The following is a 24,348-nucleotide window of genomic DNA, read 5'->3' as shown; positions in this document are numbered from 1 at the left end:
ACTGTAGTAGCCAACATTAGATCTTTCTTCTGCTGCATAGCTGACCGTTAACATACATCTGATCGAATGACAAATTAGAGACTAACCCAACATCAAAAACACACTCCCAAGTCTTCCCCAATAATACATATCTGTGCATAAACAGAGTAATTCTCAAGACTCAATGGACTGAATCCATCCTTGAGATCTGTGTTTAACTCAAGTCAAGCATTGGTGTCAATGGAAATCTCATGAACAGATCTCAAGTTAGTCTCCCGAGTGGCGCAAAGCTAGCTGTGCCACTAGAGATCCTGGTTCGAATACAGGCTCTGTCGTAGCCGGCCGTGACCGGGAGACCCGTGGGGCGGCCCGCAATTGGCCCAGAGTAGGGGAGTGAATGGCCGGCAGGGATGAAGCTCAGTTGATTTGCAACGCCATGCTCGTGGGTTCAATTCCCACAGGGGGTATGAAAAAAGTAATAATGTATGCACTAACTGTAAGTTGCTCTGGATAAGAGCGTCTGCTAAATGACTAAAATGTAAGTTAGGATGCAGTCCAATAAGCATACTCTATTAGTTTTAAGTTAACTATAATAAATAATAGAACAGAGTTTATTAAACAAACATAAACAGGCAAGGGGATTCATTCCTTTTTTTATTTTGATAAAAATGTAACTATACATTGCCTTTTTTTTTATTTAAAGTGATCCAATGCCCCATTTCCAAAAGAGATGTTTAGACAAACCAAGAAGCAAAGTTTACTTGGAAAAAATAACTCCTTTGACACTGAAAGTAAAGTATGAAGCTAAACCTGCTACTGGGTCCAAATGGCAGGGTGCCAATCTGCCCTAACGCACTGTCACACACACAGTCACGCACGCACATAGTCACACATGCACACAGTCATGCACGCACACACAGTCACACACTAAAACAGGGACGGTTACGCATTATGGTCAGTCACTTTACTGAGGACTGAGTTAAAATGGCATGGAGTGATTTTAGTGTCTCTGCTTAGAGTGGCAAGGCAACAACATAACTGGTATAAAAACAACTTGCAACATAGCACGCAAATACACAATAAAAGTCCATAGTTTTCTTCCCCTGTAAAAAAAAATATCCCTTGTTTTTCCGATGTTCAGATATGTGCCAATTGGGCACCCGTAGAGTGGTGCCACCATCTCTCCCTTCCCCCTTGCAAGCAGGCCTGAGTCCCACTCACGGATGGTTCCATGGTGTGGAAGGACATGCTGATTCCACACCAGAGTGAGGAGATGGCTTCAATAGTCCAACACTTAAGATCCTCTCTGTCACTCTGTCCTTATATTACAGTTCCAGGGAAGCATGACAGTGTTGGAGGAATGACAGGAAAGCATGACAGTGTTGGAGGAACAATAGGCTGATGAACAAACATTTCCCACTATCACACAACAGCCAGCCCCAGTTCGGTTGAGGCCCTTGATAATGTTGTGCCCTGGACTTTGTGTTGACCTTGTCATGACGTTCAGAGGACGTGCAGCAGTGGGGCCCCTGACGAGTCGGTCTCTGTGTCATGCTGGTAGGGAGAGTAGGCTGTAGCTGAGCTGGAGGAGTAGGCTAGGAGGGCAAGAATAGAGAGACATTTACCAGCCAGTATTGGAATGACAGGCAGACAGACTACAAGGTATAACAATATTTGAAGTCACCACTTTAATGATAACTGATTACTGACCCACACTATACCATATGGACCAGTTTCCTGGACACAGATTAATCATAGTCCTGGATTTAAAAGCCATTTCAACAGATTCTCCATTGAGCAGTTTTATATCTAGGACTAGGTTTAATCTGTGTCCAGTAAACCAGCCCTTTATCAAATAAAGATAGAAAATTACATTCTGACAGCTGATTCTGATATCCTGGCACACTCCCACAGATGCATACAGTGTGAAAACACCACAATGTTCCTCCATTCAAAGGCACTGTAATAAGACACCCCCTCACCTTCCATTCTCACCACTGTGCAACTAAAAAAGCTGTAACCAGTGTTACTCCCCTTATTACATAATAAACCATCGACCATTATGTGGCAGGTATTTAATGTGACCTGATACACTGCCGGAGGGGGCGGTATGCACCCCCACTACCACCTACCCTGAGCAAATAGGGAAACTGAGATGGGATGCAAGGGGTGTATAAGGTGGCAGAGAGGAGGAGGAGGTGGAGGAATAGCCAGGACAAAACAGCACATAGAAAAAGAAGGAATGCGAAGGCTTTTATTCTCCAGGAGTCACATCAAAGCATGGTATGCCACTGGAGAACAGAGAAGCGGTTAGAAAACACCTGCAGCTGCACTGGGCACAATGGCTGGGTTGAACATAGAGCCCCTCAGCTACCATGACTTACAGGAACAGTCAGTCAACCCAGAGGATAAGCCTACTACCTCTGCTGCCCAATAGAACCCAGGGTTGTGTTCATTAGGGCACGCAGCTAGAAATGTTTTAAAACCTTTTGCAATGGAAAATGAGCATTTCTAGATTGACAAGTCTAGCTAGTCCTTCCCTGTTCGTCAGTTTTCTTCTGTTTGGTGCCTAAATGAACATTGCCCAGGACAAGTAAATGTAACTATTCCATGAGCCACAACAAGGAAACAATGTGTTATTGTTTGAAAAACATGTTTTATCGGATCAGATATGATAGAGTATTTCCAGTGTAGAACAATTACACAAATGCTACAGAACCCGCCATACTGTAAAGGCAATACTGTATATAGATGCTGGCTCAGATTCAAGATACATCTTATACAGTATAACATATATGGTATGGGGAAGTACAGGGTCTTGATATAGTAGTAGAGACTAGGGCACGTTTTCAAAAAGCATCTCAGAGGAGTGCTGATCTAGGATCAGGTACCCCATGTCCATATAATCTTATTCATTATGATATTAAATACTAAACTGATCCTATATCAGCCCTCCTACTGTGAGACTTTGTGAATTCAAGTCCAGAAGTACTTACTTCTTCCACTGTAGTGCCTCATCTTCCTGGCTAGTTCGTCTGACTGGGTCAGCTCCGACACTTTCACCTCAGGCTCCACTGTGGTAAAAACACAATGTAGAGTTACTCAAACATAGATGTATATGAATGAATAGAAAATGGAGACTCAATGATATTGAAGAGGTGAGACAACGAACACTAGCGCACCAAAAGCATTTCAGCAGAGTCATCTATGGGGATGTGACTGACTATATCATTTTGGTATGCAACAGAAACATGTGAAGCAAGAATATGGGAAAAGTGTGTGGTTAAATGAGAAAGTCATGAGGAATAAAATTCATTGTTGGATTTTCTGACTTAAATTGAAAGACAAAACTTTGTGTCATCCTTATTCTAGCAAGACCCTCAATACCTGAAATGCACTAGTTATGTTGAATGTATACATGAATGTATTAACCCTCTCTTACTCTCACTGCTGTTAAATGTGTACGTCATTGTTTCATTGCCACTGTCAGGAAGGAGGGTCCCTCTGTCGTTCCTCCCGTTTGCTCGCGGCTGCTGGTGCACTGGCTCCTGTGCCTGGGAGTTGGAGTATTTGTTCTTCTTGGCTTTGCGTGTGCTGATGCGGATCACACCATGCACCAGCCTGCACTCTGCCTCCTGCTGCTCCAGGTTGTAGTCCTGAGCAATGCTGCTGATCAGCTCGCTGATCTCATTGGTCTTCCTTGAGAACGACGAGTCAGATGTGCACTTGGCCAGTTGGTCGATCTGGTGCAGCGCGTAGAGCTCTAGAAGTTTCTTAGTGATGAGCGAGTCGATGTCCGTGCCGCTGTCGCTCAGGTCGTCCAGATCCAGGTCCTCCCGGGAGTAGATGGTGCTGGTGTTGCTGACAGGACGCTGGCTGTCGCCCTTTCCGCCCGTACGCGTCCGTTTGGGGCCCGACGACGAGGTGGGATAGACCACCGTCTGGCCCCCGATGCGGACGTCCTTGTAGTGGAAGCTGTCACTGGGAGGCAGCTTGGAGGGCTGCTTAGAAGGCTTGATGCTGGGCTCCAGAGGGATGCCGCAGGTGGGGTTGGACACGGACATGCCGTTAGGGGGGTGGGGCTGCTCAGCGTCGGCCTTGCTGGGGTGGTCCGTGGAGCTCTCGCTGTTGACAGGCAGACAGGGATCCTGGCTGCCATAGAAGCCACAGGTGAAGATACAGCAGAGGAGAGCCTTGCAGCCGCTCCAGCCCATAGCGGCACAGGAGCCACATGCATTTGTGCTCTGGGGAGAGTCTGCTGAGCCAGGGATGAAGCCCAGTGTCTCTGACCCCCGCCCGTTGACGTGTCGTGTTGGGGGGGCTCCTCTGCGGCCTTGCTGGCCCTCAGAGTGACGGGAGTAGTCTCCATGGTACTGTTCCCTTGTGTTGTGGTCAGCATGGGGGTCCTTGTAGGACTCTTGGCTTGCGGTGCTGTCTCTAGAGATGGTGCGGCCCTGCTTGTAGCCGTCAGCCCTGGTGCTGTGTCCGCTGTGTTGTTTGTCGTGGCGGGACTTCTGGGGAGCCCCTGTGCTGTGGCCAGGCATGGCTCAAAGCGCCTGGGACCTTTCAATGTGATGGGAACAATGGAATATGAACACTTTATAATAGTCATATCTAAACACAGTAATTATGCTTACTAATCATCTCTCTTTTGTCAGTCACAGTCACATGAAACATTTCCTGTTGCAACAAGTAGACTATTGACGCCAAACATTGAACTAATACTGTATTTTGAGATACATCCCATAGTTTGTTATTGTAGGCTACTTTGCAGATAGATGTTTTAACAATCATGCAATGTGAGAGAATGCAATATGAAAATGTCATCCAATTCTGATAACTTTCAAGTCAATCTAAATCGCTTATCAGTTTGGCCTGTGGAATTGTCACAATTACTTTGTTTTGGATACATTTTCCGTGCGTGCGTTCGTCCTATTTTGATCAGGTAGGCTACCTTTGTAGGGTAATAAAGAAATGTGGACGTTTGTTAAATATGAGTTTTTATAGAATATTTACAGAAAACACAAATAACATGTCGCCTATAAGATCACTTTATGTTGGGGTAGAGTTAAGCTTGTTCGAAATTAGGATAAGCTTCTTCATACGGTGAACATTTGAGAAGTTAACTTACCGCATAAATCGCTTGGGTTACCTTTGGTAACTCTTGACGCCGATAAAATTACGGAAGTCCGTACGGAAAATGTTTTATTTGGGTCGAGTTTCTCAACTCTCCAACTGTGTTTTCTTCACAACAAAGTATACAGATTTCAAGACAAATAGCTCGCTACCAACCCTACGCACTAAACTCTTACTGGTAAATTCCACAGTGTTATGTTCCTTCGTCTCCCCGTGTAGGTTATTACCTGCGGCTACAGGTAAATCCTAATTCTGCAACACCCACCCACAGGTAAAAGGTGACGATCAGAAATGTTCAAAATAAAAGTCCCCCACGTAATAGTAGAAAAGTGTCAATAACCTGTATTTAATCATAATATATAAAAAATAATTGTCTAAACACAACGTTCATATTTAAGTGACATGTTCAATACATGTGGGTTTTAAAACATATTCCAAGGTCAAATAAGTACCCACAATGCAAATCACTGTATATGAAATATTATTGGTGTATAGAGCAAAAACTATTCTAGGTGCCACAGTAAAAATAATGTAGGTAGTACTCAGTAGGGTCTATAGAATGTATATTTGGTGTCATTTCATTGGGCTCTGAATAATACGGAGTGTTACTGGCCTTTTACTCCACCCATTCCATTGCCCACAATGCAAAACACTCAAGCCCTCAAACTCAACTCTGGACCTCCAAGCCAGTGCCACTGCTTGTTTTCATTGTTCCCCTCTAATCAGGGACCGATTTAGACCTGGCACAACAGGTGGGTGCAATTAATTATCAGGTAGAACAGAAAACCAGCAGGCTCCGGACCTCGTAGGGTAAGAGTTGAATACCCCTGAATGGAATACATATTGGCTTATAGAGCAAAAACTATTCTAGGTGTTGCAGTAAAAGTATTGTAGGGAATACTCAGTAGGGTCGGTAGAATCCATATATGGTGTAATTTCATGGGCACAGATGTTATGTATAATATGGAGTGTTGCTGACCTTTTACTCCACCAATTACATTGGCCACAATGCAAATCACCATATACAGTGAGGGAAAAAAGTATTTGATCCCCTGCTGATTTTGTACGTTTGCCCACTGACAAAGAAATGATCAGTCTATCATTTTAATGGTAGGTTTATTTGAACAGTGAGAGACAGAATAACAACAAAATAATCCAGAAAAACGCATGTCAAAAATATTATAAATTGATTTGCATTTTAATGAGGGAAATAAGTATTTTACCCCCTCTCAATCAGAAAGATTTCTGGCTCCCAGGTGTCTTTTATACAGGTAACGAGCTGAGATTAGGAGCACACTCTTAAAGGGAGTGCTCCTAATCTCAGTTTGTTACCTGTATAAAAGACACCTGTCCACAGAAGCAATCAATCAGATTCCAAACTCTCCACCATGGCCAAGACCAAAGAGCTCTCCAAGGATGTCAGGGACAAGATTGTAGACCTACACAAGGCTGGAATGGGCTACAAGACCATCGCCAAGCAGCTTGGTGAGAAGGTCACAACAGTTGGTGCGATTATTCGCAAATGGAAGAAACACAAAAGAACTGTCAATCTCCCTCGGCCTGGGGCTCCATGCAAGATCTCACCTCGTGGAGTTCCAATGATCATGAGAACGGTGAGGAATCAGCCCAGAACTACACGGGAGGATCTTGTCAATGATCTCAAGGCAGCTGGGACCATAGTCACCAAAAAAACAATTGGTAACACACTACGCTGTGAAACACTAAAATCCTGCAGCGCCCTCAAGGTCCCCCTGCTCAAGAAAGCACATATACATGCCCGTCTGAAGTTTGCCAATGAACATCTGAATGATTCAGAGGAGAACTGGGTGAAAGTGTTGTGGTCAGATGAGACCAAAATGGAGCTCTTTGGCATCAACTCAACTCGCCTTGTTTGGAGGAGGAGGAATGCTGCCTATGACCCCAAGAACACCATCCCACAGTCAAACATGGAGGTGGAAACATTATGCTTTGGGGGTGTTTTTCTGCTAAGGGGACAGGACAACTTCACCGCATCAAAGGGACAATGGATGGGGCCATGTACCATCAAATTTTGGGTGAGAACCTCTTTCCCTCAGCCAGGGCATTGAAAATGGGTCGTGGAAAGGTATTCCAGCATGACAATGACCCAAAACACACGGCCAAGGCAACAAAGGAGTGGCTCAAGAAGAAGCACATTAAGGTCCTGGAGTGGCCTAGCCAGTCTCCAGACCTTAATCCCATAGAACATCTGTGGAGGGAGCTGAGGGTTCGAGTTGCCAAACGTCAGCCTCGAAACCTTAATGACTTGGAGAAGATCTGCAAAGAGGAGTGGGACAAAATCCCTCCTGAGATGTGTGCAAACCTGGTGGCCAACTACAAGAAACGTCTGACCTCTGTGATTGCCAACAAGGGTTTTGCCACCAAGTACTAAGTCATGTTTTGCAGAGGGGTCAAATACTTATTTCCCTCATTAAAATGCAAATCAATTTATAACATTTTTGACATGCGTTTTTCTGGATTTTTTAAATGTTATTCTGTCTATCACTGTTCAAATAAACCTACCATTAAAATTATAGAGAGGGAGCAATTATTAGGAAATGGAAGACATACAAGACCACTGATAATCTCCCTCGATCTGGGGCTCCACGCAAGATCTCACCCCGTGGGGTCAAAATGATCACAAGAACGGTGAGCAAAAATCCCAGAACCACACGGGGGGACCTAGTGAATGACCTGCAGAGAGCTGGGACCAAAGTAACAAAGCCTACCATCAGTAACACACTACGCCGCCAGGGACTCAAATCCTGCAGTGCCAGACATGTCCCCCTGCTTAAGCCAGTACATGTCCAGGCCCGTCTGAAGTTTGCTAGAGTGCATTTGGATGATCCAGAAGAGGATTGGGAGAATGTCATATGGTCAGATGAAACCAAAATATAACTTTTTGGTAAAAACTCAACTCGTCGTGTTTGGAGGACAAAGAATGCTGAGTTGCATCCAAAGAACACCATACCTACTGTGAAGCATGGGGGTGGAAACATCATACTTTGGGGCTGTTTTTCTGCAAAGGGACCAGGACGACTGATCCGTGTAAAGGAAAGAATGAATGGGGCCATGTATCGTGAGATTTTGAGTGAAAACCTCCTTCCATCAGCAAGGGCATTGAAGATGAAACGTGGCTGGGTCTTTCAGCATGACAATGATCCCAAACACACCGCCCGGGCAACGAAGGAGTGGCTTCGTAAGAAGCATTTCAAGGTCCTGGAGTGGCCTAGCCAGTCTCCAGATCTCAACCCCATAGAAAATCTTTGGAGGGAGTTGAAAGTCCGTGTTGCCCAGCGACAGCCCCAAAACATCACTGCTCTAGAGGAGATCAGCATGGAGGAATGGGCCAAAATACCAGCAACAGTGTGTGAAAACCTTGTGAAGACTTACAGAAAACGTTTGACCTGTGTAATTGCCAACAAAGGGTATATAACAAAGTATTGAGAAACTTTTGTTATTGACCAAATACTTATTCTCCACCATAATTTGCAAATAAATTCATTAAAAATCCTTCAATGTGATTTTCTGGATTTCTTTTTCTTATTTTGTCTGTCATAGTTGACGTGTACCTATGATGAAAATTACAGGCCTCTCTCATGTTTTTAAGTGGGAGAACTTGCACAATTGGTGGCTGACTAAATACTTTTTTCCCCCACTGTATTTGGTTAGTAGAACCCCAACTGAGTATTTTCCACCCCAGTTAATTTGAGACAGGTAGTAATGTTTTCTCTTTACCAGTGTGTGGTTTTACAATGACTAAAATATGAAATCACATTAAAATGCTTTTGGGCCACATATTTGGCTGAAAGTGACAACATAACGTTCTAAAAGGGTAGCTGTCCATGGTTCTGATATGCGTCTCACTGTTCAAATGTCAACATAAAGCTTCCTGTGACCTAGCTTTTTTTCAAACTCACCTGTTTTGTATTCTAGGGACTCTAGTGAGTAGACTGGACCCTGGTTTTATGGTCACATAATCAATCATTTTTCCTGTACAGTGCTATATTTGTACCGTATAGTGTCCAGGCAACCCACTTTAAGCTGTTTGACCACAGTTAAAGTCCAGTAACACTCCGTATTATTCAGAGGCAGAGCTCATGAAATGTCACCATATATAGATTCTACTGACCCTACTGAGTATTCCCTAAAGTGCTTTTACTGCGGCACCTAGAATAGTTTTTGCTCTATAAGCCAATATGTATTTAATGTACTGTTATTCACATTGTGACCAATGGACCAATCAATCGTTTTTTCTGTACAGTGCAAATTGTTTGTGCAATACAACAAAAATACAGTGACGTTTCTTAAACATCACATTTCAAAATTGCATTCTTCAACAATAGCACTAGTAAATAAACAAGAATCATACAATCAAAATTATGATATATTTTAGAAAATTATAATTGTCAAAAAAATGTAGTTATAATTTTAACATTGTGCACAATGCAAAGCTGCAAAAAATATTGATTTCGTATCATTCACATAGCATTTTACCGTGGACTTTTAGTTTGAAAGCAAAATCCAAAAACCGGAAGTCTAAATGTGGATAGGCTCCAGCTAGTTTTGCTGCCATGACTCTAGTCACAGAGTTTCTAAACCCAGAGGTGCAACATCGCCAGACTTCCGGGAACGCCTGCGAAACAGACCAAACAGACTAAGCCGTTTGTGAAGTCAATGAGAGAAGTGAAACATTATTCCTTAGTTTCTTGCAATCTAATGGCACAACCTAGATTCGAGCCAATGTTTGAAGTAGTTGGACATGTTATTACTCCAACCTTGTGAAAGTGGCAAACTGACACGTTTTGATTTTTGTCAAAAACTACTTTATATTGTATAGTTTGGTGCCAGATGACCGTTAGACCGGATGACGTGTTTCTATGCATGAGCTTAGCTAGCCAACATTGCCATGATGTCGCCTACAAGTGTGATCAGGGATTTCTATCGGAGAAGCAGTTTTAGCCTATCTTCATACTGTACTGTCTTTGCGCTAATGAGGGGAAGTCCATAGTATGAGTCATAATACCCATAAAACCTAGCGGTCAAACAGGGAAATGGTTTCAATTGTTTATCCACCATTCATTTTTCCCATAGGGGATTTTATAAACACTAAAAATAAGGGCTGTATTTCCTGTAGGCTTACCCTGGCATGAAGTTTTGATAACTGTGTAAATCTCTCTAGGACAAAGTCACTTTTATCAATATATTCGCCTGTATTTACCCCCCAAAAATGAAATGCTTATTAGCTGCTACATTTACATTTTAGTCATTTAGCAGACGCTCTTATCCAGAGCAACTTACAGGAGCAATTAGGGTTACGTGCCTTGCTCAAGAGCACATCGACAGATTTTTCACCTAGTCGGCTCAGGGATTAGAACCAGCAACCTTTCAGTTACTGGCACAACGTTCTTAACCACTAAGCTACCTGCCGCCCCAACTACAAATGCCATGATGATCTGGACGAGACTGCCGAATCGAGGCAAAGCTAAGAATCTATCTAATTAACTATCTAAATGTAGTAATTAATAAATTGGCTACATTTTTTAAATGGACAATTCTGTGAACTGTCTTGTGCAAGTTATAAATTGACACAATACCTGTTGGCAAAGGTGTCAGCTAGAGATGACGTGCAGGAGCTTGCAGGGATTTGTAGTTTTGCGTGATGTGTACTTTGATGCTAATTAGCATTTTCGAATCTGAGAGTAAATAAAGCCGAATATATTGATAAAAGTCACCTTGTCCGAGAGAGATTTGCATGGAAATGAATTGTGAAAAGAGTTGTGTGGAATTTTCATTGTTGGACATAAAAGACTGTAAAAACACCAGGAAATCAGCTCCAAGTGATTTTAATTTAAGAAACACATGATCGTATACAAACGTAAGCAAGGTTTGAAATGAGTACGTTCTTGCGGTCAATTTGCAGTCTACAAATTATTTGTAATTATGTTCCGGCCCCCCGACCATCCGCTCCAGAAAAAGTTGGCCCGCGGCTGAATCTAGTTGATGATCCCTGCCCTACAATATTATGTTTTTCTAAGTAGTGAGAATGCTAGGGAGCAGGCAATGTTGAAAAGTAATCTTTAGACATGTTATACTTTTCTTAAATGTATACTGAACAAAAATATAAACGCAACATACAACAATTTCAAAGATTTTACTGAGTTACAGTTCATAAATTGAAATCAATCTATGGATTTCACATGGCTGGGCAGGGGCGCAGCCATAGATGAGCCTGGGAGGGCATAGGCCCACCCACTGGGGAGCCAGGCCCAGCCAATCATAGTTAGTTTTTCCCCACAAAAGGGCTTTATTACAGACAGAAATACTCCTCAGCACCCCCCCTCCCCACTAACAGGTATGTACAGTGAAGGAAAAAAGTATTTGATCCCCTGCTGAATTTGTACGTTTGCCCACTGACAAAGACATGATCAGTCTATAATTTTAATGGTAGGTTTGTTTGAACAGTGAGAGACAGAATAACAAACAAAAAAATCCAGAAAAACGCATGTCAAAAATGTTATAACTTGATTTGCATTTTAATGAGGGAAATAAGTATTTGACCCCTCTGCAAAACATGACTTAGTACTTGTTGGCAATCACAGAGGTCAGACTTTTCTTGTAGTTGGCCACCAGGTTTGCACACATCTCAGGAGGGATTTTGTTCCACTCCTCTTTGCAGATCTTCTCCAAGTCATTAAGGTTTCGAGGCTGACGTTTGGCAACTCGAACCTTCAGCTCCCTCCACATATTTTCTATGGGATTAAGGTCTGGAGACTGGCTAGGCCACTCCAGGACCTTAATGTGCTTCTTCTTGAGCCACTCCTTTGTTGCCTTGGCCGTGTGTTTTGGGTCATTGTCATGCTGGAATACCCACCCACAACCCATTTTCAATGCCCTGGCAGAGGGAAGGAGGTTCTCACCCAAGATTTGATGGTACATGGCCCCGTCCATCGTCCCTTTGATACGGTGAAGTTGTCCTGTCCCCTTAGCAGAAAAACACCCCCAAAGCATAATGTTTCCACCTCCATGTTTGACGGTGGGGATGGTGTTCTTGGGGTCATAGGCAGCATTCCTCCTCCTCCAAACACGGCGAGTTGAGTTGATGCCAAAGAGCTCGATGTTGGTCTCATCTGACCACAACACTTTCACCCAGTTCTCCTCTGAATTATTCAGATGTTCATTGGCAAACTTCAGACAGCAATGTATATGTGCTTTCTTGAGCAGGGGGACCTTGCAGGCGCTGCAGGATTTCAGTCATTCACGGCGTAATGTGTTACCAATTGTTTTCTTGGTGACTATGGTCCCAGCTGCCTTGACATCATTGACAAGATCCTCCTGTGTAGTTCTAGGCTGAAACCTCACCGTTCTCATGATCATTGGAACTCCACGAGGTGAGATCTCGCATGGTCTTGTAGCCCATTCCAGCCTTGTGTAGGTCTACAATCTTGTCCCTGACATCCTTGGAGAACTCTTTGGTCTTGGCCATGGTGGAGAGTTTGGAATCTGATTGATTGATTGCTTCTGTGGACAGGTGTCTTTTATACAGGTAACAAGCTGAGATTAGGAGCACTCCCTTTAAGAGTGTGCTCCTAATCTCAGCTCGTTACCTGTATAAAAGACACCTGGGAGCCAGAAATCTTTCTGATTGAGAGGGGGTCAAATACTTATTTCCCTCATTAAAATGCAAATCAATTTATAACATTTTTGACATGCGTTTTTCTGGATTTTTTTGTTGTTATTCTGTCTCTCACTGTTCAAATAAACCTACCATTAAAATGATAGACTGATAATTTCTTTGTCAGTGGGCAAATGTACAAAATCAGCAGGGGATCAAATACTTTTTTCCCTCACTGTAAACAAAGCTTTTTGTGCATATGGAACATTTCTGGGATTTTTTATTTCATCTCATGAAACATGGGACCAACACTTTACATGTTGCGGTTATATTTTTGATCCACTAAGTTGGACATACCTTGTTTACCCCCAAAATGCATTCCTACGCATTTTCCACAACATTTTCATTCTTTTGGACAAAAGTCCACTCATCCTTTTTTCCACCGCCCTCGGATTCAAGCTCCGCCATTTCGCAATGTCTCGGCCACCAGGCGGATATGTATTCATATGATATCTTTATCATCTGCGCAATTTACAAAGTATCTGACCAGAGATCTACTGATATGAGTAGCATCAGAGATATGGAATGCCCAGTGTCACTTGAAATAAATACCAGTCAATAAATAATTAAACATGGAAATTAAATAGAGAAATAGAAATTGCAACACATAAATAAATACATAAATTCAGGAATATATACGGAAATAGATGGTTCAATCATTTTATTAATTTCCATTTTTATTTTATTATATTGAAGGTTTTCCTTAAACTATTCCAGTCATAATGCCTCAAACGATTTTAGTTTTTATAAGTCATTTAAAACCTAAAAAATGTAGCACACAAGTTAATGCAAATAAAAAGTATATTTTATTAGCAAAAGTTGCATTCAAAAATGTCAAATAAGAATGAATGATGCCCCATATTGGCAATCTGGATAAAACACTGTCTAGTATAAAAGGTCTTGAAATGCTGACCCTCAATATCTAAGGGTTGTCAATCATCAGTAGGTTGGTGAGTGCCTCCCCTTCTTTGTAGAGCCCCTCTTCTTTGTGGAGCAATGGGAGGTTGATGCTGGTTTGACTTCCCACTCCCACTCAACTCTCTTCTGCTTCTCCTGTCCATCAAACTCTGACACATCCAATATCTTAAGAAGGGAAGAAAAATGCATGCTTAAGTCTTGGTAGAAAACAAAACTATATATAAAGTGCCGTTTTTCATTCATCTTGTTGCCTTCCCAATGGGCTCAGACGTCAATTCAATGTTGGTTCAACATAATCTAATTGAAATGACGTGGAAACAATGTTGATTCAACCAGTGTGTCCCCAGTGGGTTGCTACCAAAGTATTGTGCTATCTTATAGCCTTTCAAAGACTTCCTCATACCCCCAGTGCCATTCACATCACTGTACCTGTAGAGGGCATCTGAAGCTGGTCAGGCTTATGCCACCCAACACACAGAAGCTCTGCCCAAGTGTATGAACAGAGAGGAACAGAGAGGAACAGAGAGGCCCAAAATAACCATATTTCAGCCTCCTTCCTTCTTTCAGCACTCCCATTGACCTCTCCAACCTTCCTCCTCCAGACAGGTCCGCTCGATCCTGCTCTCTCCCCACTCCCGAGCTCAGTTAGTCGGGTAAGAGGTTCTCCAAACATGGCTCCAAACCTGGGTGTATTAGCATCTCTGATGGTATGGTGAGATCTGTGTCCGGTGGTGGCCTGTGTCATTGTCCAGTGTTGGTAGAGATTTCTCAGAACTGTCAGTGTGTCTATGTTGATAGGAGGGGTGCTGGCCCATTGCTTCGGGATCAAGGGGGGCATCAGGGTATCTATCACAAACTGCCTCAACATCTGGAAGTCCAGTGTGTAAAGCAAAATCACCCACCCAGATATCAATTGTGACAAACTTTATTTCAGAGTCAAACTTCAAATTCAAACGCAACCTTCCCTCAGGCAATTTGTGATACTCGTTATGTTTGATTGGACTCTTGGAATTAGGTTGTTGTGGTACTGCAATACAGTGGCCTATGGCGTCACAGGAGGCAACATGTCATCCCTTTGTTAGATATGACCATAGAATTAGAGTGACCTACTTCTATGGTCATTTCTAACAGAGACAGTAAGCTCATGCCAGTAGAGGGCACCCTCACACATTTGACTGATTTGACCCAAATGGGTTGGTTCTCTGAAGAGTAAATTTTTTAAAAACCTGGCCTAAACCCCCTATAGGACCCAGTCACACAATAATAGCAATACCTCAGCCTAAAAGTGACATAACTTCTATATATTTTTCACTTTACTGCATGAAATAACTGATGTGAGTGGAGCTTGCTGGTGTAAAACAGCTGCCTGGCAAATGTAGTTGGTGTGGTGAGGTGATCGTATTCCTTGGTAAAAGGGTGAAAATGAACTATTTAAACACATTCAATGTCTATATCATAGATTTCTGTTTCCAATCAAAATAAAGGTGCAATGCACCTCCAGTAGCTGAAAAATCATAGCGCAAAACATGGGCTCACCAATCACGTAAAACCATTGAAACGCTTCCAGGTGTCGTTTGCTTCGAGCTTATGAACCTTTTATCTACTCTCCTTTTTTGTGATGACTTTCTGTAGGTTATGCCCCATACTTCAGAGTTCCCCTCTCTTCCAACAAATAATGAGTGAGCCGGGAGAAATGCGCGGCCTATGCTGCACCAAGTGCATGTAATTAGAGGACTGGCTTTGACCTTACTCAGTGCACGGGGAATCCCAGCCCATTTACTGTCTTCAGTAGAGTGCATGTAGACCTTGCTGGGATTACTGATGATAGCCAGTGTTTCCAGGTGTTTTAGAAATCCTGCCAGTGCGTACCACTTCCTCCTTACACCTCCATCATTTTGACATCAACTGAGGCCTGTATCACTAGTGTATCAGTGCAACACGTCACTTACCTTGGGTGACTTAGCATATGTACTTTTAGCTGAAGATGCCACTTAATGACAAATTAAAATATGGACTTGACATCCTTGAAAACATGTGTGTAGCAAGCAATCAATCTTTAAAACGATTTGCACTTTACATTACTGCAACAACATATCAGACATCATTTAGTGCTATATCATATAATAAGATCACTCAAATATGCATACTGAATAGATAAACTCACACACACCAGAGCCAGTAGCATTGTGATGGAGATTAATATATACTGTCAGTGCTGCTTTGATCAATAGCGATCATTAGTTACAAAGTCCTGCAAATAAACTCACACACAGGATAGAGAGATGCACCACTATCTGCAGAGCCAGCAGGTGCAACTCTAACTAGCATCCTTCATCTTGTCCCACTTTCCCCCTACAGACACACTTAATCATCCCCCTATCCCCATCTGCGTTAAACAGGAGAATCACACTAGCCCTACACATAGTAACAGAAGTGGGCAATGGAGCAGTGTAATTCCAAGAGTTCCCTGTAGAGTTGTAAAGTTAATTTAAGACTAACTGGAAACTTACAGCAAATGTGATTTTGATAACATTTTGAACATTTGTTTTATTGAGCAGCACAAACGGGTTTTACAATTGTTTAATTTAAATGATCCTACATCCAACTGGTAACTTATGCACATGAGTTTATACACCACACCATATCATGCTTCATCCCTTCGATACCATATCACTTCTGCACTCTGAAAATATGTGCCCTTTCTTTCTTGCCCTGTCACGTCTGGTTACAAAGTCAGTTAAGGACAAAAAGATGACTTAGTGCAGCGTGGAATCATTGAATCTTCTCAAAAGAGTAGACATTCAAGGTTAGTTTTGCAGTCAAGACCCTTCAGGTATGCTATATTGCTTTGGTTCCATCTAGATGTGTCAATAAGACCCACAAAGTATAATATAATAATACATACAACACCAAAGACAGATAGCAACTTGGTTAAATCTATGCAAGTCAGTAAAAATGTGGCCACAGTAAGAAAGGCATGAAGGCTACATGCAGGTACAACGAGCTTGGCTGTTCACACTTAAAATAGGCTCTCCATTAAATAGCATAATTACATCTCTTATATGAGTATAAACTGTAGAACTGTATATTCAACAGTACAGAAATGTATGATACAGGTATGTCCCTAACAAATGTGAGCAGGGTTGGGCAGAAACGGATTACATGTAATCTGATTACAAAAAAAACTGTAATTGTAATCGGATTACAGATGCTTTTGAAAAACTAGATTACTTCTTGGATTACTTTCAAATTCAGAAAGGATGTTTGCTGTTTTCTCAATGACATTTAATTCAGCATTGATAAAAGCACAGGTTTAAGTTTGTTCCACCTGAGCCAGTCTGACCACAAGTCAGAGACCACTATCATGACACACAAATGTGTTCTATGGATCATTTTTGTCTACTTCTAATACCTCTTAAGGGGAAAGTTATCCGATTACGTTACTGAGTTTGGGTAATCCAAAAGTTACGTTACTGATTACAATTTTGGACAGGTAGCTAGTAACTGTAACAGATTACATTTAGAAAGTAACCTACCCAACCCTGAATGCAAGTTCACTCAGTCCAGTTCCATTCCAGGGAATGAGGAATCACAAATCCACCGAGAAGGAGCCTGGTTTGAGCTGTGTGTCTGAGGGGATCTGAACTAAACAGGTTTCAGTGGGTAGCTGTGATAAGCGGTTATCTGAGGGAGCCTGTCCAAAACGACCGTTTGTCGGTGGCTTCTCTTTGACACTGACATCTTTTGAAAGGTATTCCCGGCGTGGGTCAGTGTCGATCTCATAGCGGTGGTGATACCCCTCCAACACGTCATGGCAGGCATCTCGCCTCTTCACCACCCACTTTTTAATACCTTGCCGGTTGAGGTAGAGAACAAAGAGGAAGAGCATGCCCACAAAGCCCAGCACCAGACCCAGGAGGACGTAGGAGGTCTGCAGGGAGAGGTCACCCACCTCGTTTCTGATTCCGACCAAAGATGGTGAAGTGACATGGCATCCGATAACTTGGACCCCGAGCCCCCGCAGGGGCCTGTTCTGAAACTCCCAGGGTGAGGCGCAGGTCAGGGCTTCTGCATCCCACACCTGAGCCTGGGAGCTCTTGAGCCACACGGCAAAGTCTCGGATCTCACATGTGCAGACATAGGGGTTGTGGCTCAGCAGGATGCGGGGGGCTTGCCCCAGCCTCTCCAGCTCCCCCAGAGCATCGCCTCGGAACGCCCTGAAAAAGTTGTGGGTCAGGTCGAGCAGCTCCAGGCGGAGCAGGCCAATGAAGGTGCCGTTGTAGAGCGATGCTAGGGAGTTGTTACCCAGGAGGAGGTGCTGCAGGCTGGGGAGGTGGGAGAACATCCCTGGGGGTAGGAAGACCAGGCGGTTCCCGGAGAGGTCTAGGCTGTGCAGCCCTCCTAGGCCTCCCCAGCGCAGTGCGTTGGTGAGATCAGTCAGGGAGGTGTAATTATAGAGGGAGCGGCTGAGGTTGAGCTCCTTTAGAGGACTCCCTGGGATGTTGAGTGCTTCAGGGTGGATGAGAGCCAGATGGTTACAGCTCATATCCAGGGAGCGCAGGTAAGAAAGGGTAGAGAAGCTGTGGGACGCAACCTCTGTGATCCTGGGAAGACAGATGGACCATGTTTACAGTCCCAAAACCACTTATTGGACTCGGAAGTAATGTTTGCTGAATGATTGTTATGCTCAAATAGGGTCTCTAAATATTTCATAAGTTGGTGTGATGGCATTCATGGAATAATCATTTTGTTGTAGTTTAGAATCATAACTCAAAAAATATTCATTAATGTATAGGCTAGTAAATACACATGCATACGTCTCAATGGTTGAAAATGTGAAATCTCTACAATGGCAAGAACACAATTCTCTTAAATTTTTTAAAAATATATATTTTACTTTTTACCCCTTTTTCTCCCCAATTTCGTGATATCCAATTGGTAGTTACAGTCTTGTCCCATCGCTGCAACTCCCATACGGACTCGGGAGAGGCGAAGGTCGAGAGCCATGCATCCTCCAAAACACGACCCTGCCAAGCCGCACTGCTTCTTGACACACTGCTCGCTTAACCCGGAAGCCAGCCGCACCAGTGTGTCGGAGGAAACACCATACAACTGGCGGCCAAAGTCAGCTTGCAGGCGCCAGGCCCGCCACAAGGAGTCGCTAGAGCGCGATGGGACAAGGACATCCCAGCAGGCCAAACCCTCCCCTAACCCGGACAACGCTGGGCCAATTGTGCACTGCCTCATGAGTCTCCTGGTCAGGGCCGGCTGTGACACAGACTGGGATCAAACCAGGGTCTGTAGTGACACCTCAGAACACAATTCTCTTTAATGAGAATATTTACTCACCTATTGTTGCTCAAAATGATGTTGGTGACATTTTTCAGTTCTTGAAATGTCTCTGATCCAATTCTGAATATATTGTCTCCTGTGATGATCACATTCTTTGTGTATCCTGGAATATCTTGTGGTATGGCGCGAAGGTCCTTGGAAACGCATTTCACTGTGCGCGTGTCAGCAAAGCATTGGCAGCCTGATGGGCACTCCAAGCACTGGCGGGGCGCACAGAGTAGCGCACCAAAAAGCATAAATATCACCAAATTATGCATAACTCAACAGAAAAGTTCTAAACTGACAAATACCAGAATATACAGAAGGAGCAGGTGATGGTGAGTCCCATTACGCCGTATCATGCACATCAATTATGATATAACGGTACAATGAGGTGTTAGCCTTTCGTTGTTGCTAAATGATAGCCCAATGGTTTGTGTCTGCATTGAGTGAGAGTGAGACGGATGTTTCATCTGCTGAGCAACAGGACTGGCGAATTGTTGGCTTGAATTGAAATACCGGCGCAGAATCAAGGAGAGGAATAACAGTGAACGTTTTTTAAAGGCACAGACACGCATAATATTCTACTATCCGCGCAGTACACAGTACAGTAGACCTCTGTGGTGTATTTGTGTGATATGATTTAACAGTTTATAAACAATGAACAAGTAGGCCATGCATATTATGTAAATTCATTTCCATTTCTTCAAATAAATAACAACAAAAAACGTAAGTATTGCCTTACCAATAAATAACAACAAAAAACAGAGGGCTGTGCCCAGTACATTTAATAATTTGGCGGTGCTTATATTTGTCCTGTTACACACAAGTGTGTATTGGATGTTTTTTTTTTTTTTTTTTTTTTTGCATATCCCAACTCCCCTGAGACACCTGCAGGGAGTGGGGTCACGGCCAGGGTCGCCATTGTACAGAGCCCCTGGAGCAATTAGGGTTAAGTGCCTTGCTCAAAGGCACAGCGACAGATTTGTTGGCTCCGGTATTCGAACCCAACGCTCTAACCTCGAGGCTACGTGCTGCCCTCACTTGGGCCGAGCTCCCTGCCATCCAGGACATCAATAACAGGCGGTTAAAGACTCCAGCCATCCAAGTCATAGACTGTTCTCTCTGCTACCTTACGGCAAGCGGTACCGATGCACCAAGTCTGGAACCAACAGGACCCTGAACAGCTTCTACCCCCAAGCCATAAGACAGTTAAATAGTTTAGTTAAATAGTTAACCAAATAACTATCCGGACTATCTGCATTGACCCTTTTTGCACTAACTTTTTTGACTCATCACATACGCTGCTGCTACGGTTGATCTATCCTGTTGCCTAGTCACTTTATTCCTAGTTATATGTACATATCTACCTCAATTACCTCGTACCCCTGCACATTGACTCGGTACTGGTACCCCATGTATATATAGGAAGGTTAGCGTTACTCTGTGTATTTATTATTACTTTTCTATTATTTCTCTATTTTCCTTCTCTCTGCATTGATGGGAAGCATCTCACTGTTAGTCTACACCGGTTTACGAAGCATGACAAATACAATTTGATTTGACTTTACTAGCCTATATGGTATAGCCTATTTCCCACAATTTCTGTAATTCTATCGAATGCGTGGTCATGATTATGTACTACTGTACAGTATATTACCATTCCCAAGCATGTTGCTTCAGAGAACTTATTGCATGAAAAACGAATACTGTCTGATAAAATACAGTAAACAATTACAAAGTAAAATGATGAGCTGGTATTAGCTGGGGCATTTAAGAGCAGTAGTTCTTGACAGAGGGCCCACACTGGTTAAATGGAGTTTAGGGGTCAGTGAAAGAGACCAATATGAATTTATGACCATAGACAATACATTTACATTTAAATTCTCTTCATTTAGCAGATGCTATATCAGTTCTATATCTATGGTTATGACTATTCCAAGCCAAACATTCATTTATACAACATTCCTTTCTGAATCGAGTAAAAGGTACTTCAAAACAAGCCAGAACAGCTGGACATAACTGCCCTCATGACACCTTTCTGATGGATGTCGGAGAGTGTGAATATTAGTACTGCACAAAGAAGTGTCCCATCGAAATGTTTCTTCTTCTTCTTTCCCTTTTGTGATTACAGCTGAGCAGGAAAATCCCTTGTATTATCTCTCCACTCCTCCATTTCCCTCTCAGTGTCCCTTCAAATCAAATCAAGTCAAAACAAATGTTATTTGTCACATGCGCTGAATACAACATTGGAATGCTTACTTACAAGCCCTTAACCAACAATGCAGTTTTAAGAAAGAATACCCCCCAAAAAAGGGGCACCGGTTAGTCGAGGTAATTGAGGTAATATGTACATGTAGGTAGAGTTCCTTGTGTGGTCAGTGCAGGTTGAGCGTTAGGATGAAGGTGACGAGGGCTCCAGTCAGCATGAGGAAGGGCAGCCAGGTCTTGAGGAACGCCACACAGCTGGGGAAGGACAGTGGGAGAGAGAGAGAGAGCACAGTGAGAGTGGTAACAGCAGCCATTAAATCCTCACATTTCAGCAGTTGGTCAAAAACACATTCAAAAACACATACTCTAAGACATTTGTCATCTATACTGCCGTACAAAGGCAAAACGCAGTAACTACACATTTTTGGTCAAAATTGAATTAAGACTGAAATCAGGCTTTGTAGTATCAGTTTTATCTTGTGACAAAGTGACCTGGTTCAATTATGTTCAGTTTCAGAGAAAGTTTGAGTTTGAAATTTGCAGCAACTACAAAATCCAAGTAAAAACCCAGGAAAACAGCAGTAACTGAAGTTACTGCACTTTGGCTTTGTTCCACCATGTCTTGACTGCAGTTGCCAGCTCTGCAATACAAAGAGCAGTAACTATGCAAACAGTGAAACTGAGAAAAATTGCTTATTATTTATTTGCTGTCCAGCCAAATATGTTGTAGGTAGATACGTGATAATTCACTGATTTATTATCTTATTCTGAAGTAATTTTATATGCATATCAACAATGAGCACTGATTTGACCAATGACCCTTAAGTCAAATAAATGACCATACAAAGTCAAACAGAAAAACAACAAGAGTGTTGGATAAACACATTTAGATTGTAGATTCTGCACAAAGTCAAGAAAATGTTTTTAGGTATAAACATTCTGCGTGATGAAACAGTCCTTAGTTTATGGCGATAAAATGCTTGAGGGTTACCTTTGCCTTTGTAGGGCAGTACATAGGGACCGGTAAGGACGTGCAGTCGGTAAAATTTCCCCGAAGCCAGGGTAATTTACACAGGGCACTGAGGGCAGACCAACTACCTTATCTCCCAGAGGTTTACCCAACTCCCTCCCCCTCACTCCCTCCCCGTCCTCCACCCTCTCCTTCACCCCTGTCCCCCCCTGATCCAGTAGTGAGAGCCCCAGCAGAGAGTTGATGTGGTGATGAGGGGGCCACATCTGGCAATGATTAATTACATGGCGCCCCACTGTTTAAGGATGTGGTGCCCTCGGACGATAATGTGGAGGCTGCACAAAGCAGTGACGCCAGCTCCCTATGTGGGTCGGGGGAGAATAATGAGGGGGTTTCTCCACAGCATATGTTTCCCAGTGTCTGGAGCTCCTCTGTCCCTTCTGCAGGGGTGCATGCGTGCTTGTTCAGACTCGGTGATGCTCTGTTTTGTCATGCAGACAGGTGTTGAATAGTTTGCTTCTGCCCATTTCATCAGCATGTCTGATTCTAGCCCTTCCACACCAGTTAGTCAAATGATCCAGAGGAAACGCACATACACATAGAGGGATCGGTCAGTCAGAATGATGCTTTGTGAGTGCCAAGTATTGTTGTATAGAAGGTCCAGTGTTCGTGCCTAGGTTAGGACAGGAATGAGCATACTCTGTTACATACAGTAGAGTACCTCTTCATTGCATAATTGCATGGTATCTCACCTGACATGCTTGCCATGGATAAGGGACTGCAGGCATAGGTTGACCATGTTCCAGGATGTTCTGTTGTCATAACGCATGAGGTTGAGGGCCAGGGCCACGTGGGAGTGACAGTTATCACAGCAGAGGTTGTGCTACAAGAGACAGAGGAAGAAGGCTAGTCAGGTCTAACTCTAGGTGTTTTTGTCAATATCGCTACAAATGGGCCTTTACAATCATTGTACGAAACATGTACATATAAATACCTTTACCCTTTACAATAGGCCTTTCCTGAAAACATTCAATAGGTCTTTTTTGAAGGTGTTCAATAAACCTTTTTTGATGGTGTTCAATAGGCCTGTTTTGAAGATGTTAAATAGGCCTTTTTTGAAGATGTTCAATAGAACCTAGGAAGGAAATATAATTCCACTACTAGACCCTCCTGTCTGTCTCATTATGACACTGTCAATGTTCATACCGGCCTGCATTTGTACTCCTCCGATGCATCGTGCACAGCCTTGTCCCAGGCAGCTGAGCCAGTGCCACACACCTTATCAACATCAAGCTTCCAGTACCTGTTAAGAGACAAGCAATGTTGCAAATACCTTACTACATAACTGCAATGCCTGCATGTCAATTTTGAGCACTATATGCCAGGCCTAGCTCCATGCATTGAACGAACAATGCCAACTTACTTTGTTGGTCTTCCAAAGGCCATATTATCTTCCTGAAAGGAAATATGGGAAATGTTGAGGAACTATCACGAAACAGATGGTCCAATAATAACATTAGGCTTATTAGGCTTATGCATATAAAACTGTAGGCCTACTGTCATAAAGCAAGATCTGCATATACTCACAGACACAAAGTATGATCCAGCGAAGTCTCTTATCACGCCTGCAGAAGTACAGATCCCCATGTGACCAATGAAGGGGAGCAACCACCTGAGCAAAACAGAGGTACAGCACTGTATTGGGGGGTCCTAGGAATAAAGAGTGCGCGCATATTATAGGGCATCTAACGGTATGGGCATTTTAATTCCAGCCACATAGTATTTGAAAATTCACTAGTTATAATGCAAGCTAGTGATTTAAATGTCCAAAAGATATAATACCCTACATGACCATTGATGTTTATCAACATGATCTGTCACGTAAATAGTGTCTCCATTTCAGATTGTGAGCAAAAGAAAACAACCGGAAAAGTGGCTACTCACGACAATATTGGAATAGGTGTCCAAACGATACAATACGGATAACGGCTGTTTTTCCGGTCTATTTTTTCGTATCCCCCGTTATAATTAATCATTATGTCTATTTCATCCGCCATCAGTAATTTTGACAGTGTGACGCCGGCTATGGCTGCTAAACTAACTGCGTAAA

At 43.0% G+C, this 24,348-nt stretch overlaps 3 protein-coding genes across 3 annotated transcripts; all 3 read right to left on the bottom strand.

The window, feature by feature from the left end:
- Nucleotides 1–606: 606 nt before the first annotated feature.
- LOC311139706 (keratinocyte differentiation factor 1-like) lies at nucleotides 607–5,371 on the bottom strand. The gene is made up of 4 exons (XM_084174627.1): nucleotides 5,111–5,371; nucleotides 3,422–4,542; nucleotides 2,976–3,053; nucleotides 607–1,574 (listed from the first exon to the last, which is right to left on the bottom strand). The coding sequence occupies exons 2-4, from the start codon at nucleotides 4,521–4,523 to the stop codon at nucleotides 1,483–1,485; spliced, it is 1,272 nt and encodes a 423-aa protein (XP_084030753.1). The 5' UTR covers nucleotides 4,524–4,542; nucleotides 5,111–5,371; the 3' UTR covers nucleotides 607–1,482.
- Nucleotides 5,372–17,315: 11,944 nt separating this feature from the next.
- On the bottom strand, nucleotides 17,316–19,335 carry LOC311139444 (trophoblast glycoprotein-like; the record flags this gene model as incomplete). Its single annotated transcript, XM_084174320.1, has 2 exons — nucleotides 17,316–18,330; nucleotides 19,076–19,335. 2 exons carry the CDS (start codon nucleotides 19,333–19,335, stop codon nucleotides 17,316–17,318), a joined length of 1,275 nt encoding a protein of 424 aa, XP_084030446.1.
- A 1,539-nt stretch (nucleotides 19,336–20,874) lies between these two features.
- On the bottom strand, nucleotides 20,875–24,314 carry LOC311139206 (transmembrane protein 222-like). The gene is made up of 6 exons (XM_084174108.1): nucleotides 24,183–24,314; nucleotides 23,826–23,910; nucleotides 23,662–23,693; nucleotides 23,445–23,541; nucleotides 22,991–23,121; nucleotides 20,875–21,523 (listed from the first exon to the last, which is right to left on the bottom strand). The coding sequence occupies exons 1-6, from the start codon at nucleotides 24,293–24,295 to the stop codon at nucleotides 21,436–21,438; spliced, it is 546 nt and encodes a 181-aa protein (XP_084030234.1). The 5' UTR covers nucleotides 24,296–24,314; the 3' UTR covers nucleotides 20,875–21,435.
- Nucleotides 24,315–24,348: the final 34 nt, after the last annotated feature.

The sequence above is a fragment of the Coregonus lavaretus genome (assembly GCF_964263955.1).
Source record: "Coregonus lavaretus genome assembly, chromosome: 13".
Lineage (NCBI taxonomy): Eukaryota > Metazoa > Chordata > Actinopteri > Salmoniformes > Salmonidae > Coregonus > Coregonus lavaretus.
This window is presented reverse-complemented; position numbering and strand designations above follow the sequence as displayed.